Genomic DNA, 21260 nt, shown 5'->3' with positions numbered 1-21260 from the left:
ATGCGAAAGTTTGGGCACCCCTGGTTAAAATTTCTGTTCCTGTGAATAGCTAAGCGAGTAAAAGATGACCTGATTTCCAAAAGACATTAAGTTAAAATGACACATTACTTTAATATTTTAAGCAAGATTACTTTTATTTAAATTTTCATCGTTTACAGTTTCAATATAACAAAAAAGAGAAGTGGGCCCGAAGCAAATGTTTGGGCACCCGGCATGGTCAGTACTTAGCAAACAAACCCGTTTGGCAAGTATCACAGCCTGTGAACCCTCTCTGTAGCCAGCTAAAAGTCTTTTAATTCTCATTTGAGGGATTTTCGCCTATTCTTCCTTGCAAAAGGTTTCTAATTCTGTGAAGTTCTTTGCACGTCTTGGACGCACTGCTCTATCCACAAATTTCCATGAGGGTTAGGTTTGGGGACTGTGAAGGTCATGACAATACCTTCAGCGTGCGGTCTCTTGAGGTAGTCTATTGTGGATCCTGAGCTGTGCTTAGGATAATTATCAGCTTTTTTTTTAAAGAATGTGTGATACTTGCTTCCAGAAATTGCCTGAATAGAACTCCTTGAAAGAGGTGGAGAGGGTGGGATAGAGCGGGAGTGAGGGGAGCCAGGGGGAGTGGATGATAGATAGAAGAGGAGAGGGAGTGGGGAGACAGGAAGGAGAGGAGGAGAGGGACAGATATTTGGATATTCTCCGAGTATGGTTACCGGTCACTTTCCCTTTAAGGCTCTGACTGCTAATTATTGCCCGGTAGTAATTAAAGAGCTCGTACTGTATTAGCATTTCTAATGCTACGGATTGTGATCTAATCTTTGGATTTTGTCACTGTCGTCCTGTTTATTTCGAGTGTGAGTCTGAGTGTATTTCAGACCATTCTCTACACTTGCTTTCACCGCCACCCATAGCTCTCTCATTACAGAAGGTGTTACAACGTCAGGAGTCTGAGTGTATTTCAGACCATTCTCTACACTTGCTTTCACCGCCACCCATAGCTCTCTCATTACAGAAGGTGTTGCAACGTCAGGAGTCTGAGTGTATTTCAGACCATTCTCTACACTTGCTTTCACCGCCACCCATAGCTCTCTCATTACAGAAGGTGTTGCAACGTCAGGAGTCTGAGTGTATTTCAGACCATTCTCTACACTTGCTTTCACCGCCACCCATAGCTCTCTCATTACAGAAGGTGTTGCAACGTCAGGAGTCTGAGTGTATTTCAGACCATTCTCTACACTTGCTTTCACCGCCACACATAGCTCTGTCATGACAGAAGGTGTTGCAACGTCAAGAGACTGAGAATATTTGGCCTTTCACTGAAGACCGGCAATTGTCTACAGATGAAAGTTGGGAGCATTCTGACTTGTAGCATCGCCGCCTGGTGTGGAGGCCGCAAGGGACAGGGTCACCGGAGGCAGCAGAGGGATGTAGACTCAACCAGCGTCAAAGTCACCACCTTCCCCAGCATCGAGGACATCTTCAAGATGCGATGCCTCGAGAAGGGGGCATCCATCAGCGAGGCCCCTCACCCCGGGACAATCTCCCTGCTCAATACCAACATCGAGGAAGAGGTACAGAAGCCTGAACACTCACTAGTTCTGAAACACCTTCTCCCCCTCCTGCACCCAAGTCTTGAACGCATGTGCACCACCTCCACATTTTTGAGGTTTTTATTATGTGTTTTGTAATTTACATTGATTCTACATGTTTGCGCCGTATCGATGCTGCAAAACAACAAATTCCAGGTTTTATAAGTTTCAGGTAATAAAGGAAACAGCGATTCAAGTGGAAAACATCCGATGGGGTGGACAGGACACTTGGCCCGCTGGTCTTCACCAGTCACACTGAGTACAGGAGTCGGGAGGTCACGTTGCCGTGGTACAAGACGTCGGTGAGGCCGCCCTGCTTTAGGAAAAATGTCAGTGAACTGGATATATTTTACAGGGAGTTCTACGGGAATATGGCCGGGACTCGGAGCACTGAGTTATGGAGAGAGTGGAGGGAAGGTCGGGACATTATTCCCTGGAGCGTAGTTATAACCGTACAGAGTTCCATAAACCCGAGAGGGGCACAGACAGAGGGAATGCGCACAGACTCTCACCCAGGGTTGTGTTATCGAGAACCAGACGGCACAGTGTTGAGGTGAGAGTGGATGGAAAGGAGAAAGAGAGATAGATCAGAGAGTCGGAGGATTTCGAGATAACGGGGAGAGGAGGGAGATAGTTGGGTATAGAGTGGGGAGAAAGTGGGTGAAAGGGTAAAGAGGTTTACAGACGCAGCGGAGAAAGAGCGATGAAACAAGGGGAGGAGAGGGGGTGGAGGGAGAGTTAGAGGGAGTGGGAATGAGCGGGACGGGGGACGGGGTGTGTCTAGGAGGAAGGGGATAGATGGTGTGAAAGGTTTTCTCACTGCGGGCTGGGGAGAATGGGGTTGCGACCAGTTCATGAGAATGGAGAAGGAGGAAGGGGCAGAGAAAGTCGGCGGGAAATATGAGAGGATGGGGGTTTGAGAGTGGAGGGAAGAGAAGGATGCGAAAGCGGGATAGTCACTTGATTCAATTCGACTCCACGGGCTGTGGGCAGAGATCCTGGATCTTCTGAAGAATTTCCGGGAACAATGGTGCCGACTTCTCGCAGATGAAACGGTGAGCACGACTGCAAGAAGAACCCCATATGTACGAGTTGCAATTACCGCAGACGGACCTCCCTGAGTACACCCCGTACAGGAGTCCAGAGGCCACTTTCCTATCAAAGAGGATGCAATAATTTCAACAGATACACATCGGCTGCATCGGACAACACGACACCGTCCCCGAACTAATACCACTGACCCAAAGTCTCCGCGCAGCCCTTTGTCAGTCTCCAAACTAATACCACTGGACTGTGCTCCCCACAGACTCTGGTCCGTCTCCAAACTAATCCCACTGGACTGCGCTCCCCACAGACTCTGGTCCGTCTCCAAACTAATCCCACTGGGCTGCGCTCCCCACAGACTCTGGTCCGTCTCCAAACTAATCCCACTGGACTGCGCTCCCCACAGACTCTGGTCCGTCTCCAAACTAATCCCACTGAACTGCGCTCCCCACAGACTCTGGTCCGTCTCCAAACTAATCCCACTGGACTGCGCTCCCCACAGCCTCTGGTCCGACTCCAAACTAATCCCACTGGACTGCGCTCCCCACAGCCTCTGGTCCGTCTCCAAACTAATCCCACTGACCATCTCTCTCTCCGTAGTCCTGTGTCAGAGTGCATACTAATCCCCTCAGATCTGTTTCAGTCCACAAAATATTCCCACCGATCCGCCCGCTCCCCAAGGCATGGCTGGCCCTAAATAAATCCTACAGGTACACTCTCGACCCGGAGGACCTCTGTCATCCCCAAATTAATCCCTTGCCCCTCTTTCTCCCCACAGTTTCGTGTCAGTCTACCACAAAATCCCAATGCCCTCCCTCGTCCCACTAGCCTAATTCAGTCAGGAAACTAATCCCATTTTCCCGGCAGGACGATGTCATTTCCCCTCTCACCCTACAGATCAGTCCAAATCTCACCCGTTCTCGCATTTTCCAATCCAGTGTGCTCCGTTTCCGTACAAACGAGCGTCGAAAACAAACCTCTGTGAAATTAAATTTCATTGATAAATGCCGAGAATCGAAAACTATTTACGGTCAGTTCATTACAATAGGAGTGTGTGATGGGACGGGGAGGAGGAAGTTTTACTTTGTGTCTGTCCCCGGGAGTGTGTGATGGGACGGTGGTGAGGGAGATTCACTCTGTGTCTGACAACGGGAGTCTGTGATGGGACGGTGTGGAGGGAGATTCACTCTGTGTCTGACCCCGGGAGTGTGTGATGGGACGGTGTGGAGGGAGATTCACTCTGTGTCTGACAACGGGAGTCTGTGATGGGACGGTGTGGAGGGAGATTCACTCTGTGTCTGTCCCCGGGAGTGTGTGATGGGACGGTGTGGAGGGAGATTCACTCTGTGTCTGACAACGGGAGTCTGTGATGGGACGGTGTGGAGGGAGATTCACTCTGTGTCTGTCCCCGGGAGTGTGTGATGGGACGGTGAGGCGGGAGATTCACTCTGTGTCTGACTCCGGGCGTGTGTAATGAGTCAGTGAACAGCCACCTCCACTCTTTGTCTCATCCGGGTAGAGGTGGGACACGTGTGGATAAATCTCTTCTCCCGAGGTGACACATACCGCTTCATCATTTGAACTGATCTCGAGGAGTCTTGAATCAAAGTCTGAACATTGTTGCCTCGCTCCATCGTAAGATGTTTCAAACGTGGAGAAGAAATAACACCGGTCACCATATTTTTCCCAAGCCTGGGAACACTTTCGCTCTGGAAATAAGGAATTAGGGTAAGGAATTATCAAACACTCCAGTGGTCAGAGTGACCATGAATCTCCCACCACACTCTCCCATCACATACTCCCAGGGTCGAACTCAGAGTAAAACTCCCTGCACAGCGTCCCATCTCGTACTCCTGGGGTCAGACACAGAGTGAATCTCCCTTCACACTCCCCCATCATATACTCACAGGGTCAAACTCAAGAGTGCAACTCGCTGCAGACTGTCACACCTCACACTCCTGGGGTCAGATACAGAGGGAGGCTCCTTCCACACCGTCCGATCATACACTCCCGGGTCAGACACCGAGTGAAACTCCCCTCAGACTGTTTCATCAGACACAGGGTCAGAGACAGTGTGGATCAATCTCAATCTCAATCCCCCTCCCCTCCCCTCCTCTCTCTCTCTCTCTCTCTCTCTCTCTCTCTCTCTCTCTCTCTCTCTCTCTCTCTCTCTGTCTCTCTCTCTCTCTGCTCTCTCTCTCTCTCTCCTCTCATCTCTCTCTCTCTCTCTCTCTCTCTCTCTCTCTCTCTCTCCTCTCTCTCCTCTCTCTCTCTCTCTCAGATGAGGAGCGGAGTAGGAGGGCGACATTGCCTCACCTCTGCTACTGGTCAGAAATTGGCAAATTTCACCCAGGTTCTGGAGACAGGCGCAGTCGATGAAATTCAGATGGGATTTCTCGGACATCTTGGATTCAACGGTTGAGTTCAAATTATGGACCAGTAGTCGACATTGGGTCCGTGTCCCCTTCATGTCCCAAAGGGGTTGAGACAGACGAATCTCTGACACTGAGAGAGATTGAAGTGGATGTTCACCGTTTACAGTGACGTGTGAGTCTGCGTCACGTGATCGGCGGATCGCGGTCATGGGTGTGTCAGTGTCAAGGTGCGGTGCGGTTCACGTTGAGGAGCGTGTAGGTGTCACAGTGACGAATGTTGCAGTGAAGGTGTGATAGTTTTGTCTCTCAGAGGGGGGCGTCCGGTTTCACAGTGCAGATCGTGTACGTGACACGGTAAGAAACTTGCCATTGTCAGGAGTGAGGGTTGTGACTCTCAAGCGGACGGGTGTGTGGATGTCACAGTGACGAGACTATGTGACACCGAGCGGTGCGAGTCTTGTCAGTATCACGGCGATGGTTGATTCCATGTCACAGTGAGGGACGTGTCGGTATTGCGGGGATGGGCGTGACGTGACACTGCAATTCGTGAGGTGTTGCGGTGATGAACGTGACGTGACAATGCGATACCTGGTTCCGTGTCCGTGTGAGAGGTCTGGCGGGTCTCAGTGAGGTATTGTCTGTCTTATGGTGTCGGGGTGTGTTTGTGCCATAGTGGGGAGTTTGCTGGTCTTACAGAGAGTTGGAGCCTTGAGGAGTTTTTTTCAGTAACACGGACAGGGTCATCTCGATGTGACAGTGTGGGGTGAGTTGCTGTCACTTTGAGGGGCATTTCTGTGTCACGGTGAGGGTCGTGTTCGTGTCGCTGTAAGGAGGTACCTGTGCCGTGTACAGGGTTATGTCAGTGCTATGGGGACAGGATTACTGGTGTAATGGCGAATGGCGTATGGGAGTCAGTCTGAGTCCTGATTGTGTAACGGCTCAGGCCGTGTCTTTGACAGGATTAGAAGTGTGTCGCTGTTATAACGAAGGACGTGTCGGCATCACTCTGAGGTTTTATGACAACACTTCATTGCACTCTGTTTAATTCCGGTCTGGCTGGACCCTGAGCCCGTTTGACTCACCATAGATCGAGAGTCCGGCCACTATCGCAATGATGATGGACGCAACGAGGCCGAGTAGGCAGATCTTACGGTACGATCTATTTCCGATGTTCTTCTTCGGCTCCTGTTTCTGCGCACCTGTAGTGAGACCATTCAGCGTGTTTGTGAAATCAGCCATCTTCCGCACTAGGACACCCTCCCACCCCCCATCCGCGCTCTCTCCTCCCACCACGATCACCCCCTCCCTCTCTCAATCTCATCGCCTTTCAGCCGTCATCGCCGAGAGTCCCAATTCCATGACTTGGCAAAGGCTTACAGGTGTCTGACGGATTCCAGAGATCATTCAGATCTCCCCTGAGCCTCCTCCGCTCCAGAGGAAGCAACCCAGGTGTCTGACCTCTCGTTGTAACACATGCCATCAAATCCCGGCAGAGTCCTGTTAAACCTCACCGGACGCTCCCCAACACCCTGACATCCTTCCGATAATGGGGTAACCAGAGCTGTATACAATACGCCTGATTCAGCCTAACTAGTGATTTTTATAAAGTTGTAACGTAACTCCTTGACATTCGTACTCAATGCCCCGACTAATAAAGACAAGAATGCCATAGGACTTCTTAAACATCCCATGAAATTGCAGCCATGTTCAGGGAGCTATGAACATGGAGACCAAGATCCTCTGTCTATCTACAGTAAGGACAAGTTCGGCACAGGATTGTGCACCGAGGAGCCGGTGTTGTGCTGCAAGTTCTCTTTGTTTCTATGTTTGAACAATGTTTCGGGTCCTGGCTTTGATATTGTGTCATTTCTTTCATTTGACCTAACAAGGTGCAATATATGTACGGCTGGTGGCGTAGTGGCCTCAGCGCCAGACTTTGGAGGGTAGGCTGCCGAATTCGAATCCAGACAGCTCCCTTGTACATTTCCATCCGTGCTGGGTTAAGCGTCGAGCTAGCAGCTCGGCCTCGTAAAATCAATCATTTCTTTCATTTGGCCTATTAAGGGGCAACATTTTAGGTTTGTCCGGGTTAAACTCCATCTGCATCCTGTAACTGATTTAAGTCCCACTGAATCTTTGGCGAGTTTTCTCCGCTCTTTACAGCATCACCTCTTCCCGCATCATCTGCAAACCTACGAACCCACCCATCTACAAATTCATCCAGATCATTTATATACATCTACGTGCCGAGAGGTAATATTGCAACTATTGTTACGTACCCGTGACACGTGACAGTGGAGTATTTGTCAAGTGACAGGTGCTGAAGCTATACTGTACTTGAGGTAATGGTCATGTGATGGTGGAGTGACGTCATTTTCCCGCCAGTAGAGGTCATGTGACAGTTTTTTTTCACAGGGTATAAAAGGAGTACCTCTCCCTGTGAGGTGGGGCAGTTCGTGGCTGGATTTGTCATGTTGACTTTATGCCATTGCATGATTTAATGTTATGACGCAGGTTAGTTGAAAGATGGAGTTTTATTTAATGTCTAAAGTTTAAAAGGCCATTGCCGGCAGTTTCTTTATAATACTGCTATTTAAAAATCACTGGAGAGTGAAGATTGGAATTCGGGAGTTAAAAGATCGAGGAAAGACGATTTCGACGGTAAAACAGGTTCGACCTTGTTTGATCCCCATTCGGAAGGAATTCGTTGACTGTCCCCGTGTTAATCCCTGTAAATAGCAGAAAGGATTGGGAACAGTTTTGTCAAGGAAAGGTCAGTGCCTTTAATCCGTTTCATTTTCCATCTTCGTAAATTCTTCGTGGGAAAAGTATAGTTCAACTGGGAGTCGCAGTAACACGACGTGAAAGAGAATTTAAATCGTCTTAAAAAGTCTCTCCCTTAAATGGACTGTAAGCATTTTGAACTTTTGCAATACGACTTTGAAGAACTGTTTTTGCAACATCGCTTTAAGAACTGTTTAAGCTTCATTTCTTTAAGAACTGTTTAACCTGCCGCACAGCAACTGATTTCCGGTTACGTGAGTGGTTTGTTTACTTTTCGGGGTTTGTTTTTTAGTGTTTAATAAATGTTCTATTTGTTATAATAACCCCTGCCTCACTCATATATTTATTGTTGCTGAATCCGTAACATAAATATGGGGGCTGCGTCCGGGATGAATCATTTTTGAGTTTAAATGCTTGTTAAATTTTGAATCGGTGTTTTGGAAAAGGGGAATTCTCGATTCTTTTGTTTGATTGGCTTGTGAGTGGTATTCAGCAACAATGAATATTGATGAGTTTCTGGCTTCGCCAGACGCGGAGTTGTTAGCGAAGGCGAAAAATAACTGAGGTGTCTGAGCTAGCTGGTAGATTGCAACTTAAAGGTATTTTGAAGTCTACATCAAAGGCTCTAATACAGAGAAAAATCGCGTCACAGTATGTGGATTCGAGTGATTTTGATGAATCGATTTTAGAGTCGTTTCCAATAAGTGATATAGAGATGCAGTTGCAAACCGAAAAAATGAAGTTGGAACAATGTAAAGCAGAATTGGAGCGTTGTAGGTTAGAAGCTGATAATAAAAAAAGGGAATTTGAATATGCAATGGCGGAATTAAGGTCTGGGATCAGTCCTCTGGTTCTAGAAAACCGTTAGTTGCTAGTCAAGAAAATAAATTGGTCCCACCATTTAGTGAAACAGAAGTGGAAAGATATTTCCAATATTTTGAAACGATTGCTCAGATTTCAGAGTGGCCGAAACATAAATGGTCAGTGTTGTTACAGAGTGTAATTAAAGAAAAAGCACAACAAGTTTGTACAGTTTTAACTGCTGCGCAAGCACTTGATTATGATATTGTGAAAAAGCATAATTTGAAAGCATGCGAATTGGTCCCAGAAGCGTATAGAGAAAGATTCAGAAGTTTGAAGAAGTCTGTGGAAAAAACTTATGTTGAATTTGCCTATGATAAAGCTGTCTGTTTTGAGAGATGGGTTTCCTCTAAAAATGTAAATGAGGACTATAATTCATTGAAAGAGCTGATTTTAATGGAGGAATTTAAAAGAAGCATCCCGGTTGAAGTAAGGACGTACTTAAATGAGAGGGATACTGAAACATTGCAGGACTCTGCTAGATTAGCTGCTGAGTATGTATTAATCCATAAGAATAAATTTCCTCAGGGCAGAATTTTTAAGAGGAAAAATAACACAGAAACTCAAGGTAAATATGAAATTAAATCAGAAGTTAATGAGAAAGGTAAGGAGGAAGGAAAACCTGTGAAGGAAAGACAGTTTGGTCCTATTTGTAACTATTGTAAGAAACCTGGCCATGTAACAGCTAACTATTTCAGATTGAAAAATAAAGAGAAGGAAGCAGTTCCAGATGCTTTTTGCAACATACTGAAGCACCTGTAAAATTACAGGGTTCGATAAACACAAATGAGGTTTTGTTAGAGTCTGACCAAGTTAAAAAGGGATATGATTATTTTATAACTGAACGGTTTGTATCCTTGAAAGAAGGATCTACTCTGGTGCCAATAGAAATCCTTAGGGATACTGGAGCTTCTCAATCACTGATGTTAGACAGTGTATTGAAGTTCAATAAAGAGTCTGATACTGGTGAGGTAAATTATATACGAGGTGTTGGGAGTGATGTTATGCCTGTACATTTACATAAAGTAAATTTAAAGTCAGGGTTAGTTACAGGATTTGTTAAAGTAGGATTATAGCCTAGCTTACCCGTGAAGGATATTTCTTTATTGTTAGGTAATAACTTGGCAGTTGGACAAGTTTTTCCTGAAGTGCATTTGACAATGGAGTCAGAGGAACCAGAGATGAATTCTAACTCAGATTCTTCCTGTGTTGTGACTAGAGCTATGGCTAAAAAGATTGATGCGCAGAATAAGGTTGTTACTCATGACAGTTCAACTCAGGATTCGAGTTTTGAGGATGTGTCAGAGACTTTCTTACCTTCGTTGATTGAACAAAATTCTTGGAATAAGTCTGACTATGTAGATTTATCTCTGTCTCGGAAGGAGATGATAGCAGAGCAGAATAGAGACCCTGAGATTATGAAATTAAGAGAACAAGCTCTACCAGGTAGTGAAATTGAGAAGGTGCCAAAAGGATATTACTTGGAAACAGGGGTGTTGATGAGGAAGTGGAGATCACCAACAATTCATGCAAGTGAGGAATGGAGTATTGTTTACCAGGTAGTTGTCCCTAAAGTTTATCGAAATGTCATTTTGACTTTAGCTCATAGTGTGCCTTTAGGTGGACAGCATGGGATAAGGAAAACTGTGGACAAGCTTTTAAAACATTTTTACTGGCCTGGTCTAAGAAAAGATGTGGCAATGTTTTGTAAAACGTGCCATACTTGTCAAATTGTGGGTAAACCAAATCAAGTGGCTCCATTACAACCTATTCCAGCATTTGGTGAACCGTTTTCTAAAGTTATTATAGATTGTGTTGGTCCATTACCAAAGACAAAAACTGGTTATCAGTACTTGTTGATTATTATGTGTGCTTCGTCTAGCTTTCCAGTGGCAGTACCACTTAGGAATATAACAGCTAAAACTGTGACAAAGGCTCTTATAAAATTCTTTACTTATTTTGGATTACCTAAGGAAATACAAACTGATCAAGGCAGTAATTTTATGTCTGGATTGTTTCAACAGATAGTTTATAAATTGGGAGCTAAGCAAATCACTTCGTCTGCATACCATCCAGAATCGCAAGGTGCCTTGGAGAGGTTTCATTCTACCCTCAAGAATATGATTAGGACATATTGTGTGGAAAATGAAAGTGATTGGGATGAGCGTATAAACTTACTTTTATTTGCAGTAAGGGAATTGGTACAAGAATCTTTAGGTTTCAGTCCATTTGAACTTCTATTTGGGAGTTAGAGTTAGAGGACCATTAGCTTTTTTAAAAGAACAGTGGATTAGTAAGGAAATACACACTAATTTGTTGGGCTATGATTTGAAATTTAAGGACAGGTTACATAAAGCTTGTAGCTTAGCCAAGGAAAATTTAAAATTGGCTCAGGAGAAAATGAAAATTTGGTATGATAAAGAAGCTAAGATGAGGATGTGTAAGACTGGAGATAAGGTGCTGGTTCTTTTCCCAGTGCAACCGAATCCATTACAAGCTAGATTTCATGGTCCTTATGACATTGTGTCTAAAATCAATGATGTGGATTACGTGATAAAAAATCCAGATCGTAGAAGGTCAAAACAACTTTGCCATATAAATATGATAAATCCATATTTTGAGAAACAATCTGATACTGTGACTGTTGTGGTTAATGATAATGAGTTTGATTTAACTAGGAACATGATAGATGATTCATCTGAATTTCATTCTTAATCCAACATTGTTTCTGTTAGGTTACGAAATTCAACCATTCTGGAAAATATTGATGAGAAACTAGCACATTTACAGCCAGCGCAGAAACAGCAGATGAAGGAATTAATTTTTAATTATAAGGATTTGTTTCCAGATGTTCCGAGAAGGACTACCATAGCTTCACATGATGTAGATGTTGGAGATGCCAAACCTATTAAACAACACCCATCTATGCTATACCCATATAACACTATACAGAACCCTTGTCAGATCCCACTCGGAGTACTGTGCTCAGTTCTGTTCGCCTCAGTACTGGAAGTACGTGGAAGCCATAGAAAGGGTGCAGAGGAGATTTGCAAGGATGTTTCCTGGATTGGGAAGCATGCCTTATAGGTTGAGTGAACTCGGCCTCTGCTCCTCGGAACGACTGAGGATGAGAGGTGATTTCATAGAGGTGTTCGAGATAATGACAGGCATTGATCGTGTGACAGTAAGAGGCTTTTCCCCTGGACTGAAATGACAGACACGAAAGGGCGCAGTTTTAAGGTGCTTGAAATTAGGCACAGTGGAGATATCAGGGGTAAGATTTTTTTTTATGCGGAGAGTGGTGAGTGCGTGGAATGGGCTGCCGGCGACGGTGGAGGAGGCGGATACGATAGGGTATTTTACGAGACTCCTGGATGGCTACATGGAGCTTAGAAGAATAGAGGTCTATGGGCAAAGCCCAGGTAGTTCTAAGGTAGGTACATGTTGGGCGCAGCTTTGTGGGCTGAAGGGCCTGTATTGTGCTCTAGGTTTTCTATGTTTTTATATACATCACATACAGGAGAGGTCCCAGTTACATCCATAGATACAGATCATATCACAGGAGTCAAACAGCGCAAAATAATCACAGAATGCTGAATAAAGCGTCACAGTTACAGAGAGAGGGCAGTACAGGCAGACGATATGGTGCAAGGGGCCACGGAGAGGTAGATCGTGAGGTCAGGAGAGCATCTGATCGACCTAGGGGGCCGTTCGATAATCCGATAGAAACGGGGAAGAAGCCGTCCTTGAGACCGGTGGGACGTGCTTTCGTACCTTTCTCCCCGATGGGAGGGAGTCCGGCTGGTTTGGGTGGGGGTCTATGGTTATGCTGGCTGCTTCACGGAGACAGCAGGAAATGTGGACAGTGTCCACGGAGAGAACATGTCAGATTTCCATCTTTGGAGTAAGACAGCAGGACGTCTGATTAGGGCAGTGTAGTAGTCGTGATGTCTCGGGAATTCAGTGATGCATTTGATGGGCTGCTCGGTATAATGGTGTTCGCCCCAGGGAGATTGGACCGAACGATTTGATTGTGGAGGACCCGTTTGTCGTGATTGGTAGATATAATACACGCTGACTTTAACAAGTCCAGTGACAAGGTCACAGGATGAAAGCTGGAAGATCGGAAGGTAGGGAGAGATGACGTAGGAAAGGAGCGGTGAGAGAGGGAGGGAGAGGCGGAGGTAGAGAGCATGAAAGATAGAGGAGGGAGGAAGATGCTGGATGGCGCGACACCCAGGGAGAGTTGTCGAGCTAATTTGAACGGGAAGGACAGATCAGGCACGGGTAGTCGATGTCATCTACCTAGACATTAACAAGGTCTCAGATGGTACACTGCTCTGGAAGATGATGGTACAGGAGTCGGGAGATTGTACAGTGACGCCGCTCTTGTTCAGTCTTGGACGCCCGGATATAGGAAAGGCCACCGAGCTGGAAAGTTTATGAGGATGTTGGACTCGGGGGAGTGAGGAATGGAGAGAGGTCGGGCAGACTGGGACTTTATTCCGTGGAACGCAGGGGAGATCTTACAAATCTGTATAAAACCACGAGGGGCGCAGGCAAGGTGAATGAGCAAAGACGTTTTCCAGGACCGGGGTAATGGGCGCCAGAGGGCATGGGGTTAAGGTGACAGCCAATGGTGAAGAGGGAGAGAGATGACAGCAAGTGTGGGGGAGTGTTATAGAGACCGAAGAAGGCAAGAGAGAGAGGGGCGAGAGAAAGGGAGGGGGAAATGGGGGATGAGCGAGTGGAGAGAGGGAGTGGGCAGGCGGTGACGAGTCCGAACGATGTGGTAAAAAAAGGGCAAAGATGGTTTGAAGGACATTGGTGGGGGAGAATAGGGACACGAGAAAAGGAGGAAAATTAGTTAGGGGAGGAGCAGAGAGAGTGGGGTGGATAATGTGAGAGTGGAGGAGAGAGAAGGAGGAGAGCGAGGATGTTGCCGGACTCGGGGGACTGATCTAAGGAGAGAGGTAGGGCAGATTGAGACTAATTCTTGGAGCTTAGCGGTGACCTTACAGAGATGTATAAAATCACGAGCGGTGAATGCGTACAGTTATTTTACCCAGACTTGGAGAAACGAGGACCAGAGCGCACAGTCCAGGGTGAGTGGGGAAACAAATTTAATTGTAGAGAAGAGTGACAACCTTCTGTTACCCAGATGCTGGGCAGAGTGGGCGGACGGAAAAGAATGGGAGAAATGGGGAGAAAGAAGGGCATAGATGTGGAAAGGTTTGTAGGAGTGGTGGGGGAGCGGGATGCGAGCAAACGAGGAGAATGGGGTAGGAAAGGGTGAGAGAGGATGTGGTGGGTAATGTGAGAAGCGAGCAGAGAGAAGAACGAGAACGAGGAAGTTGCCGGACTCGAGGGACTGATTTATGGAGACAGGCTCTACTGGTTAAGACTTCAATTCTTGGAGTGTAGGGGTGACCATAAAAAGGCGTATAAAACCACGAGCTGTGAATGCGTACAGCTATTTTCCGTAGAATTGGAGAATCGAGCACCAGCGTGCATAGGTCTAAGGTGAGAGGGGAAAGGGGTTTAATTGGAGAGCAGAATAACAACCTTTTGTTACCCAGACGGTAGTCAGTCAATGGAACGAGCTGACAGAGGAAGTGGTCGATGCCGATTCATTTGAAACTTGGACACTGTGTTGTATGACACGTGACCGCACCATAATAACGTCATCACTGTGAACTCTAACCTGTTTGTACAGTGGTTGACAGCCCGCCGGGTCCCGAGGAAATGGGAGGATCTTCATCCTCATCGATGGGGGTTTCCATTTTCCGGAAGTTCAGCTCTGAGTAGGTGGAGTTCAGATCGTCTGGGAGAGAGAGTCGGACAGGCAGATTAGGAAGAGAGTGAGTGCAGTAGGGAACGGGGGAGGGAGTCGGGGAGAGAGAAAACCGAGGGGTTGAGGGAAGAGAGAGAGGGATGTGAGGGGTAGAGAAAGGGGGAGACAGCGAGAGAGAAGGCGAGGAAGAAGGAGAGAGAGAGGACAAAGACGTGGAGACAGAAAGAAGGCAAAAACGATGGACAGAGAGAGGAGAGAGCGAAGTGGGCATTGGGCAGGAAGATACGAGAGAGAAATAGGGAGAGTGGGAGAGGGGGAGAGTGGGTGAGTGCGTCGGGGGAGAGCGGAGTGAGAGGTGTGAGAGATGAAAGGGAGGGGAATGAGAAGGGAGTAGGATAGAGGGCAGAAAAGGTGGGAGACGGATAGGGAAGAGATAACAAGATAATTTCAGAGAGAGGAGAGAGAGAGATGGCTGGATAATGAGGTGGAGAAGGCGTGGAAGGGAGATAAGCGGCAAACGTAGGGACAGAGAGAGGTGGGAAGATCGGGATGGGTGGTGGACGGGGTGGGTATGAGAGTTCCGAGAGAGAGGGAAAGAGTACGAGGGGGAGACCAACAGCAGTAGAGACGGTGGCAGTCATAGAGTGGAGACGGGGGCAATGAGAGAAGGTGCAGAGAACGGGACAGTGGGAGACAGGGGATCGGGACAGGGGAGAGATGGAGAGAAGAGACGGGGTGAGAGAAGGGGAAAGAGGGAAGATAGAGTGGGGATAGAAATGGGAGTGAGGGGTTAAGGTTTTATACGGTGCCCCCTCCTGACCGTCTCTCCCACTGTCCTCCCTCCTCACGACATCGTCTCGGCGCTAACTCATCTCCACAATCCCCGCCCCACAGCGCTCGCTCCTTATCGCCCCTTCCACCCCACGCCCCATACCATGCCATCTTCCCACAACATTCCCTCCACACTCCATCCCACGGCACTCCCTCTAATCCGTCCCTCCCAGGGCGCCCCATTCCGCAGCGACCATCAAAGAGAGTTCCTCCCGTCTTCTCATCTCTCACGCGAGCCCTCCGTGTTATTCTCAAACAGGGAATCATTAGGGTCAACTGTGCGCTTGTCCTGACATCTCTTGACAGGATTGGACACGTTACCTAAAGAGGGTCAAATCAACAAAGATGAAACTGACCTCGATCTGTCCGGACCCGGAGCTCAGGGACGGTGTTGAAATTAATTTCCCCGTACGATACATCAGGTTCAGCTGGGGACAGAACAGTGAGGGTCAGACACAGAGTAAACCTCGCATCACACCGTCCCCTCACACACTCAAGGGGTCAGACACAGAGTGAAATTCCCTCCACACTGTCACATCACACAATCCCGGGGTCTGACACAGAGTGAAACTCTCTACACACCGCCCTATAGGAAACTGATACAGGACTTTGTGATATGGTGCAACTCAAACTACCTGCGTCTCAATATCACCAAGACCAAGGAGATGGTGGTGGACTTTAGGAGATCTAGGCCTCATATGGAGCCAGTGATCATTAATGGAGAATGTGTGGAGCAGGTTAAGACCTACAAGTATCTGGGAGTACAGTTAGACGAGAAGCTAGACTGGACTGCCGACACAGATGCCTTGTGCAGGAAGGCACAGAGTCGACTGTACTTCCTTAGAAGGTTGGCGTCATTCAATGTCTGCAGTGAGATGCTGAAGATGTTCTATAGGTCAGTTGTTGAGAGCGCCCTCTTCTTTGTGGTGGCGTGTTGGGGAGGAAGCATTAAGAAGAAGGACGCCTCACGTCTTAATAAGCTGGTAAGGAGGGCGGGCTCTGTCGTGGGCAAAGTACTGGAGAGTTTAACATCGGTAGCTGAGCGAAGGGCGCTGAGTAGGCTACGGTCAATTATGGAAAACCCTGAACATCCTCTACATAGCACCATCCAGAGACAGAGAAACAGTTTCAGTGACAGGTTACTGTCGATGCAATGCTCCTCAGACAGGATGAAGAGGTCAATACTCCCCAATGCCATTAGGCTTTACAATTCAACTGCCAGGACTTAAGAACTTTTCTTTTTAAAGCTATTATTAATGCTTTTTGAGTTAGTGATTTAGATGCATATCATATTATTACTGAGTTAAGTATTGTATGTAATGAGTTTTTTTGCTACAACAAGTGTATGGGACATTGGAAAAAATGTTGAATTTCCCCATGGGGATGAATAAAGTATCTATCTATCTATCTATCTATCTATCTATCTATCTATCTATCTATCTATCTATCTATCAAACACTCCCGGGGTCAGATACAGAGTAAGGCACCCTCCACACCACTCAATCAAACACTCCCGGGGTTAAACGCAATGTCAAGTTTCCCCCACACTCTCCATTGATAGACTTCTGGGATCAGACACAGTTAAGATCCCCTCACACCATCTGTTACGGATTCTCGAGATCACACATGGAGTGAAACTCACTGCACAATCTCCCACCACACTCTCCCGGCGTTAGGCAAGCAGTGATGCTCCCTCCACACCGTCCCAGCACTGAGTCCTGAAGTCAGACACAGATTGAATCTCACTCCCCACGTCTGTCTGCCCCCTTACATCGGGAAAGAGACTGTGAGTCCGTTTTTGTGAACTCCACATTCATGTAAGTCTCACTGTCGTCCATTCTGTCGAGGATTCTCAGAGTCTCTGAGCTCAGAAAGGTGAAGTAACCGTTGACAAAGGAAGCCCGTGTTTACAGGGGAGTTTGACCGGCACCAACAAGCGTCATAGAAAAGGAAGAGAGGGAGAAGTTGTTTGAGGGAGAGGAAGAGAGGAAGAATGTGATTGGAGAGGGATGCAGTGAGTGTAGAAGGAGTGAAAGGCGGACGGATATGTGTCACTCATGCAGAGCCTCTATTGTTCGAGAGAATTGGACCCCCTCCAGTACTTCCCCCCACCACCCGCATTTGGTTTCTGGTTTGAACGTCGGACCCTCCCACTGCTCTGCTCATCAGACCCTCTGTGCGAGGGAAACGACGGATGAACACCCGACACCCACCGAAGTAAGCGAGCCCCTCCCTCTAAGTGAAATGAACAATCCTCACAGTTTCTCTCTCTCTCTCTGTCTCTCTCTCTCTCTCTCTCTCTCTCTCTCTCTCTCTCTCTCTCTCTCTCTCTCTCTCTCTCTCTCTCTCTCTCTCTCTCTCTCTCTCTCTCTCTCTCTCCCCCTCTCACTCTCAAATCACCACCAAATTTACAACAGAAAAAGCCGCGAAAGACGGGTTACCCATTTTGGACTGTGCAGTGCTTATCAAATAAAATGGACATGTGGATATGGAAGTTCCCAGCAAACCAGCGTACGCTCATCGGTATCTCCAATTAGAACATAAGTCGGAGGTTATCAGTGTTTCAGAGAAGTCTTGAAAGCGTGAAGCTAAACTGACTGGGCCTTCATCAAATCACTATTTATCTCCCATGAATGTATCGAACCCGGTTCAATTTCGCAACTCTCTCCCGCTCCCTCCCTCTCTCTCGCCCCTCCCTTATCTCCCTCCCTCCCTCAATAGGCCTTCTCTTACACCTCCACCCCGACTTTCATTCTTCCCATTTTCTCCCTCTCATACGGAACTTTTACCTTCACGGAAATGTTGCGGGCTATCCCAGGAAAAGCGCCGCCCGCTGCACAACGGGATTGGTGACGTTTTCCACGGTAAGTAAAGGCGGATGCGAAAGGAGAAGGCGGCTTTGGAAATGAGGAAGGGAGGGGGCGAAGAGGATGGTGTTGTGGGTGGCGATGTGCAGGAGCGCCTCCGTGTGTGTGAATGAGAGAGAGAAAGAGAGAGGGAGAGAGAAAAAACAAACAGACAGACAGACAAACAGACAGAGAGAAAGAGGGAATGTCCGCATTCGCACCCAGGGGAGACACAGAGTGAAGCTCCCTCCACACCGTCCCATCACACACTCCCGGGGTCAGAAACAGAGTGAATCTCCCGCCATACGCTTCAGATCCCTCCAGACTAAGACTAATAGGCACTGGAGAAGTTTTTTTCCCTACTGCGGTCACTTTGCTGAACAGTTAACTGACGGTTAACTGTCGGCTAACTATTACTTGGATTGCACTACCTGTATGTATAATCTATATTTTCATTTATATTTATCATTATTACTGTTATGAGCAGAGAGACAACATCTGCCGGAAGTAAATTCCTTGTATGTGCATAGGTACTTGGCGATTCTGATTCTGATGACGTCCAATCACACAATCCCGGGGTCAGAGACTGAGTGAATCTCCCTCCACACCCTCACATCACATACCTCCCAGGATGAGTTACAGAGTGAAGCTCACTCCACACTGTCCAAACAGAATCCCGGGGTCAGACAAAGGGTGAATCTCTCTCCACTCTATCCGATCACACACTCCCGGGATCAGACAAAGAGTGAATATCCCTACAAATCTTCACATCACACACGAGTAGGATCAGATACGGAGTGAAACTCACTCCACACTGACCAATCACCGTTCCCCAGTGTCAGAAACAGAGTGAATATCAAACCACACTTTCCAATCATACACACCCAGGGTCAGACACAGAGTGAATCTCCCTCCACACCGTCCCATCACTCACTCCCGGTGTCAGACACGGAGTGAAGCTCCCTCCACACCGTCACATCGCACATTACGCTGTCAGAAAGAGATTGAACTCCCTCCCTCCGTCTGCCCCACTCACCTCTCGATGGAGACGGTAAGTTCGGTTTTACGATCTGCATTTTCATGTAAGTCTCGCTGTCGTCCATCCTGTCGAGGATCCTCTGCGTCTCTGAGCTCAGCGAGACAAACAAACACCAGATGAACAGCTGATAAAGAGAGGAGCCGAGAGCAGGGGGAGGAAGTGCTGGGGAAGAGGGAGACTGAGTGTGTGAGAGGGGTTGGTCTGGAGAGATGAGAGTGGCTGGGGGAAGAGTAGTGAGAGTGGGGAGAAACAGAGGGAGACCAGCTTGATCGGAAGGAAAGGGCTTTACGGAAAGAAAGACGCGGTATACTGGGGTCAGAAAGGTGCGATGTGAGGAGAGAGGGGGGTCAACATAGAGATACCTGATTCCTGCAGAGAAATGATGTGGAGAGAGTGAGAATACAGAGGGCGAGCTAACTGGCGAAAGCAGGAGAACGAGAGAGACAGAAAAAATGGACAGGTTGGTGGGGCGAAGGAATAGAGGGAGGAGAGAAATCCCTACCGAGAGGGAGGAATGTTGCAGGGAGGGGACGATTGAGGGAGAAGGAATATGAAAGTTTGAGGGACACCCCCACCTCCAGTTGGCTCCTGGTTTGAGCGTCAGCGCTCCCATTGCTCTGCTTATCGTCGGGGCTTCAGACCCTCTGTGCTCTGGAAACCACGGCACCGGGACAACCCGCAACATCCTCCGAAGTAAGCGAGCCCCCACCCTCCGAGAAGACGTCAGAACAAAAGATTGCAGTTTTAAGACTGTGTAGTACTAATTAAAGAAAGCGGACATTTAGATATTGAAGTTTACTGGAAACCAACACACGCTGAGCCGTATCTGAGTATTAACTGCCTTCGCCCATGAGAACACACGCTGGGGGTTGTCAGTATTTCAGAGAGTATTGAAAGCGTGCGGCTACACTGACTGGGCCGTCAAACATACAGCAAAAAATAAAAATAGCAGCGACGTCAGCCCAACAGAACGACCTTCAGCAGTTCTCTCAGACCCTCCATCACCTTCTGTCTATCATTTTCTCTCTCTCCTTTTTCCTCCACTCCCTCGCTCTCCTCTGCCTTTCAATCTCACAGCCCTCCTCACTAAGCCTTCTCTTTTTGTCTCCCCACCCTCTTTACCCCACTTTCCCTCTTCCCACTCTCTCCCGCTCACAGTGAGAGGTTTGTCAGTATTTCAGAGAAGTATTGAAAGCTTGCTGGGGAAAGAAGCAGAGAGAGAGAGAGAAACGGACAGGGTGGGGTCGAAAGAAGAGAGGGAGAAGAGAAAGCGCTACAGAGCAGGAAGAAGGTTGCAGGGAAGGGGCGATTAATGGAGAAAAATATGGAAGTTGCTGGGACATTAGAAGAGAAGAAGGGAGTGAAAAAGGAATGGAAGAGTGAGGGATGATGAGTGAACAAGGAGGGAAAGACGGACTTGTATATTGTCACTCATTCAGAGCCTTTATTATCAGAAAAATTTTCAACGAATACCCCACAACTACCCCAACCTCCAGTTGATTCCTGGTTTGAGCGTCGGCCCTCACATTGCTCTGCTTATCGACGGGGTTTCAGACCCTCTATGCTCTGGAAACCACGGCCCCGGGACAACCCGAAACACCCTCCGAAGTAAGCGAGACCCCTCCCTTCCAAAAGACGTCAGAGCAATGGAGTGCTATTTTAAGACAGTGTAGCACTTATCAAAGAAAGCGGACATTTAGATACTTAAGTGCACAAGAAACCACACACGCTGAGCGGTATCGGAAAATTGACTCTCTTCACCCATGAGAACATAAGACTGGGGTTGTTAGTATTTCAGAGAAATATTGTAAGCGTACGGCTTAACTGCCTGGGCCGTCATACAGACAGCAAAACAAAAATAAAAATAGCAGTGAAGATAGCCCGACAGACGGGGTTCAGGAGCTCTACTAAAACCCTCCATCACCCTCCACACCGTCCCATACCACACACCCGGGGTCAGACACTGAGTGAATCTGCCGCCTCACATGCCGATAACACGGTAACGGATTCAGAAACAGAGCGAATCTCCCTCTTCACTCCCTCTCTCCCCTCTCACCAATCACCAGCACTTCAGCGTTCCTGTAGTCTCCAACAGTGTGTCTG

The 21260-nt window shown here is 47.6% G+C and overlaps 1 protein-coding gene across 1 annotated transcript; it reads right to left on the bottom strand.

The window, feature by feature from the left end:
- Window positions 1-2548: 2548 nt before the first annotated feature.
- LOC140720478 (C-type lectin domain family 12 member B-like) lies at window positions 2549-19221 on the bottom strand. Its single transcript, XM_073035329.1, has 8 exons — window positions 19155-19221; window positions 15504-15593; window positions 14352-14471; window positions 6085-6201; window positions 4944-5132; window positions 4194-4336; window positions 3542-3606; window positions 2549-2738 (listed from the first exon to the last, which is right to left on the bottom strand). The coding sequence occupies exons 1-8, from the start codon at window positions 19219-19221 to the stop codon at window positions 2549-2551; spliced, it is 981 nt and encodes a 326-aa protein (XP_072891430.1).
- Window positions 19222-21260: the final 2039 nt, after the last annotated feature.

Source organism: Hemitrygon akajei, unplaced genomic scaffold (assembly GCF_048418815.1).
Source record: "Hemitrygon akajei unplaced genomic scaffold, sHemAka1.3 Scf000043, whole genome shotgun sequence".
NCBI classification, from domain to species: domain Eukaryota; kingdom Metazoa; phylum Chordata; class Chondrichthyes; order Myliobatiformes; family Dasyatidae; genus Hemitrygon; species Hemitrygon akajei.
Note: the sequence above shows the minus strand (reverse complement) of the source record. Positions and strands in the feature narration are given on the sequence as shown.

Excerpts from the sequence above, each read along its gene's own strand:
- LOC140720478 (XM_073035329.1), bottom strand. The coding sequence starts at position 19,221 with ATGGACGACAGCGAGACTTACATGAAAATGCAGATCGTAAAACCGAAC. Across the intron at positions 14,472-15,503 it reads GAATAACACGGAGGGCTCGC|ACGATCTGAACTCCACCTAC; the intron begins GTGAGAGATGAG and ends TCTCTCTCCCAG. Across the intron at positions 5,133-6,084 it reads GGCCGGACTCTCGATCTATG|TGTCAGAGATTCGTCTGTCT; the intron begins GTGAGTCAAACG and ends AATCTCTCTCAG.